The 6,517-nt window shown below is 35.0% G+C and overlaps 1 protein-coding gene across 1 annotated transcript in view; it reads left to right on the forward strand.

Annotated features, from left to right (window-relative positions):
• EREG (epiregulin) overlaps positions 1–3,656 on the forward strand; it is an 18,173-nt gene extending 14,517 nt beyond the window's left edge. The window contains exons 3-5 of the mRNA XM_024754153.1: positions 1,110–1,233; positions 1,859–2,008; positions 3,543–3,656. Of these exons, the coding sequence (XP_024609921.1) occupies positions 1,110–1,233; positions 1,859–2,008; positions 3,543–3,624 (356 nt within the window). The 3' untranslated portion in view covers positions 3,625–3,656. The remainder of the gene's footprint in view (positions 1–1,109; positions 1,234–1,858; positions 2,009–3,542) is intronic.
• Positions 3,657–6,517: the final 2,861 nt, after the last annotated feature.

The raw sequence follows: 6,517 nt of genomic DNA on the forward strand, positions 1-6,517 counted from the left end.
AAAGAGTGAGAAAGAGAGAGATCTGCTTTATATTCACTCTGAGTTATTAAGTCCAGACTTTTCCTGAGGAACCAGAGCATTTCCTGCAACAACTTCACCTCCTTTCTTGTCCTTCCTCTTTGTGCTCTCTAGAGGTTTGGTGTGCTTCACTCCCTATTTTTGGCTATTTGAACAAGAGTATTACAATCAAGATGATTTGTTTGGTTATTTCATAAAGATCCGTCACATTTTAGTAATTAAAACGTTCTAAAGTGAATTTTATGTGTAGGTTGCAACACTATTCTAAAGAGACTACTATTTTCATTGTTGTATTTGTGTAACCGAGGCATTTATAACTCAAGGTTTGTCTAGTTCATGTCCAGGTCTCATCGTTAGAGACTGTGATTGATTTCCCGAACCCGAAAGTTTGGGAATGCACACCAAAACAAGACTTGATGGCTTAAAACCCACTATAGATTTAAGCTCTCTTAAATTAATTAATGGATTCAGTTTGCAATTGCTTTGGGAGTAATGAATGTCAGAATTATTTTGAGATTTGAAAAAATTATACACACTTTGTTTGGATAAGTGAATAACTGTGAAGGATCATGATTGTGTGTGTGTGTCTTCAGCTTACCTTTTCTTTTTTTTTTTTTTTTTTTTTTTTTTTTTTTTTGCTGTACGCGGGCCTCACTATTGTGGCCTCTGCCGTTGCAGAGCACAGGCTCCGGACGCGCAGGCTCAGCGGCCATGGCTCACAGGCCCAGCCACTCCACGGCACGTGGGATCTCCCCGGACCGGGGCACAAACCCATGTCCCCTACATCGGCAGGCAAACTCTCAACCACTGCGCCACCAGGGAAGCCCACCTTTTCTATCTTAAACATTGTCGTTTGAGAATTTTACCCCCAGGTTTTATGTTGTTTTGTTTTGTTTAGCCTGTTGGCCATTTTCCTTTGGGAGTTCAGTGTTTGTTTATTGGTCTAGGGAGCGTGACAACTAGAGTGACTTTTTGTCCTGAAAATACCTGACCTGCTTTGTTCCAGTAGCTCAGTAGTTACTATTATGAAAGGGTGATTGATTCTTCAAAGAAAGCAACAGACTATATTCCACTTTCTATTTCTTTCACAGTTCAGACAGAAGATAATCCACGTGTGGCTCAAGTGTCAATATCAAAGTGTAGCTCTGACATGAACGGCTACTGTTTTCATGGACAGTGCATCTACCTGGTAGACATGAGTGAAAATCACTGCAGGTAATATGCCAAATACAAGCAAACAAAAACGGTTTTTTAAAAACCCGCATTCTCTTTTTTATTTTTGTAATAATTACTCTATTGTTTCCATGGGCTGCCGTTTATATGTACTATTTGCATGCAGTTTATATGTACTTAATATTAGAAACTTTATTGAGTGAGTTTTTTTAAAGTTAGGGAACAAATAGTAGAACAAACAGCAGTTATCAAATTGTACGGAGGCTTCAGGGCTGCAGAACGGGCAGGGCTTCACGTGCCTTCCTCTCATACTTACCGCAGTAGTAGCTTAGCCTTGAATCTGGACTTATATGTCAGCCATTGTTATAAGAATCGATTCCACTGACTTAGACAAAAAGCACTTCAGACTTACAAACCACCATTGTCAGCCACCCTGGCAGTTGAACCAGACTATCATTCTAATACAGCAGTTGAGCTTGAGAGCAATGTGGGCCTCTTTTATCCAAGTTGGGCCAGCTTTAAGGTCAGTCTTTGAATTCATCTTTACAACTTTTGGCGAACCTTGTCAGTATCTTGCATTACATTGTAAGATTAGCTCTTACAAAACTAATTCAGAACCGTGATTTCTTTCTTAAATAACTGATCTTTCTCTTGCATTGTCCTTTAGGTGTGAAGTGGGTTACACTGGTGTCCGATGTGAGCACTTCTTTTTAACCGTCCAAAAGCCTCTGAGCAAAGAATATGTGGCTTTGACTGTGATTCTTGTTATCTTGTTCCTCGTCGTAGTTGCTGGCTCTGTATACTATTTCTGCAGATGGTAAGCCAGTGTTTTTGTTTTTGTTTTTAACACTCCGCTTTTGTCAATTACCTTTATACAATCCACACTTACAAACTGGGTAAAAATATGGCAAAGTATTATTTAGTGGGATAAGATAGACTCTGCACTAATGATATTTATAAAGAAGTTTTAGCAGTGGAACATCTGGACTAGTAGAAACGAGTATCCAGATAATTATAAGAGCTGACTTTTAAAAACTGGTTCATGTCAGTCCCCCAAAGTTCCATCTTCAGCTCTCCATCTTCATGTACTATGCTGTACTGATATATGCTAATAACTGAGAAAATATAGAGTGGGCACCAAACTACTGACAGTATATCAGATTGGCCATTTTTTAGGCTTAGGACCAGGGTATAGGGTCCTTATTAAAATGCCTCCATGAAACCCTTCTTATTTTGGAAGTGGTGCAGATTTTTCAGTGTAGATTTGAGTGAATTTCATTTTATTTTTGCTGACAGTAATGCACTCCTACTTTTGAAGCTCCAAAAGTGTTACTTTTATAAGATTAAATTTATTTGGTCCACGCTTGAGCCTAAGTATTCACCAAATTATGATGCCTTTTTAATTGGTTTTGATCACATAACTGAATATTATTAAAACTGAAATGCACCTGAAAGGTCTTTGACTACAATCCTTTCTTTTATAAAGATGGGAAAGTAAGATCCAGAGAAGTAAATTGACATGTCCTGGCTCATCTAGTTGACAAGTAGCTAAATCAAGGCTAAACAAAGGTTTTCTAATCATATTCTTCCACTAAGCAAAAACATTAGGCAGTTTCCTTAAGGCTACATGCTTCATCTTCAAAATGGGTAGAAAATGAACTCAAAATATTAGGAAGATAGCTTTAATGAATGAGTGAATGAAGATTCTGAATCGCGATAGATTTATGAATCCTAGCTGGGAGAACTTGACCAGGTTATATAACCCATTTGTACTTCATTTTCTTCATCTGTAAAATGAGGATGATAATGGTAAGTGTGAGGATAAAATAAATAATGGATATATAGCATTTAGAACATTGTCAGTCACTTAATAAGTGCCCGATTTCTTTTCATTATTATTGGTGATAGCATTATATCAATGTGATGGGTAGAATGAAAGAAAGAAAGAAGGAAAGAAAGAGAGAAAGAAAGGAAGGAAGGAAGGAAGAAAGAAAAGAAAAGAAGGAAGGAAGGAAGAAAGGCAGAGGAAAAGAAAAGGATAAAACAGACTAGGATTAAACATGTTCACATGCTCTCCTGGAATTTTACAATTTTCATGATCACGTGAAAGCCTTTGAGAAGTCCTTTAACAGCATTTCACCATTTCCTCCCAAAATTATTTGTTCAGAGAAACTACCCCTTCCTCCCTCCTTCTTCTCTAGCATCCAACCTAAACCTATTCACCTCTGTCATTTTGGAAACACTATGCTAATGTACCTTTAGCGTCCATATATTTGTTTCTTTTGTTAACATACTTTGATCCTATAACTGTTAACTTCAGTGTTAATGGTTTAATTTCTGAATATTTCTAGGTACAGATATCGAAAAAGTAAAGAACCAAAGAAGGAATATGAAAGAGTGACCTCAGGGGATCCAGCATTGCCACAAGTCTGAATGGCGCCATTAAGCTTATGGGCAGGGATGAACTGCATACCTGGTTATGTTAATATTCCTATTTTATTAATAATATTTATGTGGGGTCATGTGTTAAGTCAACAATGATGTATTTTAATATACTAAGAAGAGTTTTTATTTTTGTTTTTTTTTGACAGACTGTTTGCTAATGTACACAAAATATTTACTGTAGAAAGAAAATGGATATTTTTGTAAGAAATCATTTCCTGGGCTAAGTGCTTTATTGAAAGCTTTTTTGCCTGCTGTACAATGCATAGGAGTGAGCAATGCCCAGTTCATTGTTCAGGAAGTGTCAGCAAGTGACAGGTTTCTGTAAGCCTAAATATATGGTCAAATCAATTTAATAAGTATATATTTCTACTCCTCGAATCAATGATAGTTGGTTTGACTATATCATAGTCTGATGTATGAGTTGGCACCACTGTGCCATGTGTCAAAACGGTAATGCTGTGGAAATTGGGGAGAAGCAAATATAGGTCACGTGCTAAACACTACATATTTGAAACAAACTAAAACCTGGAGGGCTCTGCTCCCTCCACACACATCCTTAGCTATAACTCGCTGTTTGTCTGCCTGGAGAGAAGGTGCATGATTCCCTATTCCCAACCACAACTCCTACGTTATTAGTCATCCATCTAACAGATTCTCCTTAAGAAAATGAATTGAGAACTTAATTTTATACCATATTTTATGTAAATAGTAGATAATTTATAGCTTCACAATGTTCTTTTTTTTAGTATGACATTTATGCTAGGTAACTGCTCATGAGGCAATTACAGAAATCCACACGTGAAGCCAAAATTTGTGCTTCTTTTCAAGATTATTTATTTCTGTAGGGACTTGGCTGAAGAATTCTAAGATTAAATCATAGTCCAAAATTTGATGGACTAATTATTATTTTAAAGTGTGATATAAGACAATAAGTCTATATGTGGTCTAAAGAGATCTAAAAGGATATTTCTGTTTCCCACTGATACAGCTGAAGTCAAATGTGCTGTGTAAAAATACATTTTAAATCCTACACATACTTATTGATATCTACTGTATGTAAAGGAGGTCTGCATATTTTGAGTGACCTTGATTGCTTCAAAGAAAATTTATTGACTAACCAAGAAATCAGCTGCAATCCATTTATTTTGTTACAAAATGGAGTCATATTGGTTTATCTTAAGCATCTCAATTCATATTACATAACTAATTGTAGATAATAGTTTGGGGTGTTTTTAAATCTTTATTTAAAAACTAACCCCTGTAAAAGTTAAATTTTTATTTATAAATGCATATTAAATAATAAAAAAGGTATGACACAGATTGCTTTTATGGGAGAAAATTAGTAAAAAAAAATATTGTTTTAATGAGGTTGATGCTGAACAAACATAAAAAAATGATTTCTAAAAAAAAAAAAGATTGCTAGCAACTCATGTTTCCTGCAAACAATGGAAACATTTTGGCTCATATTTAGTCTATCTTCCTTATTTTACAGATTTCTCACTGTATATATTTCTAGAAAGGGCTATCTATACCCTCCGTATTGAGAATAAATGCAAATCCAATGCATAAATCCATAGTTTGTGGCTTCCCACCAAGGCCACAAAGTAACCCAGTAGACATACTCTATAACCAAAGAGGTAAAGTTCTAATATTGGTACTAAAGATATAACCTCATAATTAAGATTTGTGTAATATATTAAATATTTAAAATACAGTCAAATGCTGCTATTGTTTTGGACATTCTTTTGCTCTTATCTCTCTGCCAAAGTCAATGCAAGGGGAGAAATGGTGCACTGGTAGGACAGATTTTTATTTTTGAGTCCTTAAGAAGAGAATTAGCTAAATTCAACTGCTGTGAGGTATCAAATCAATTTTTATGTAGCAAATACATGATACTAGCTTCTAATTTCTGTTGAATTTAGTAATGCAGTTTTTAAAAACTTATGTCTGATCCATTTTGCCATTTTTGCTGCAATAGTCTGTCAGTAGACTCTTGGAAAAAATGTGTTTAATTTGCTGCCCAATACTTTCTGATTTTTTTTCTACTCTTATTCGTATGGGAAAAGGGGGAGTAACAACTGGTATATGCAGTGCTGCTGGAGTACATTTTAATGTTTTGACTGAAGAATAATTTTATCTAAAACATACCTGTTATTCAAACTGGATGAGGTTAAATGTAAGATAGTGAATTTCTCTCTGCTCTTTTTGCACTCTGTAATTGCACTTTGAACAGCCATTTTGTTATAGAGTTTATATGAAAGATGCCATGGAACATAAAGTTGTATCACATGCAGTTTAAAGTAACTTATTTGACAATGAATTTTATCAGAGTACTGAATTGTATCAATTTGTTTGTGTTCAATATCAGCTTTGATAATAGTGTACCTTAAGATATTGAAGGAGAATATAGATACTTTACAGGATATTATTCATTTCTATTTATTTTTGTTGGAAACTGGAAAAAAACAAAATTGAAAAATAAAAATGAAACACCTTGCATTAAAAATGTCACTGATAAGTTTAGTCTCTTTCTTTCTTTTTTTTTTTTTATCTTTTTTTTCATACTACATTAAAGGGCTTAAAAGCAGTGACAGGACTATAATGTGTTTAGACATGAAGACATATGGTTTTAGTTTGGGAAAGCGTTATATAAATTTATCATATTTCATGGCTTACCATAGTGAAGAATCTCTTTGAAATACAAGGAGTCACATTAATTATAAAATTCTGGGGGATTAGTATTATTTTTAAAAGAATATTTTTAAAGAGTATTTTAAAAAATATTTCTAGGGGCTTCCCTGGTGGCGCAGTGGTTGAGAGTCCGCCTGCTGATGCAGGGGACACGGGTTCATGCCCCGGTCCGGGAAGATCCGACATGCCG

The sequence above is a fragment of the Neophocaena asiaeorientalis genome, unplaced genomic scaffold (assembly GCF_003031525.2).
Source record: "Neophocaena asiaeorientalis asiaeorientalis breed wild unplaced genomic scaffold, Neophocaena_asiaeorientalis_V1.1 scaffold148, whole genome shotgun sequence".
NCBI classification, from domain to species: Eukaryota; Metazoa; Chordata; class Mammalia; order Artiodactyla; family Phocoenidae; genus Neophocaena; species Neophocaena asiaeorientalis.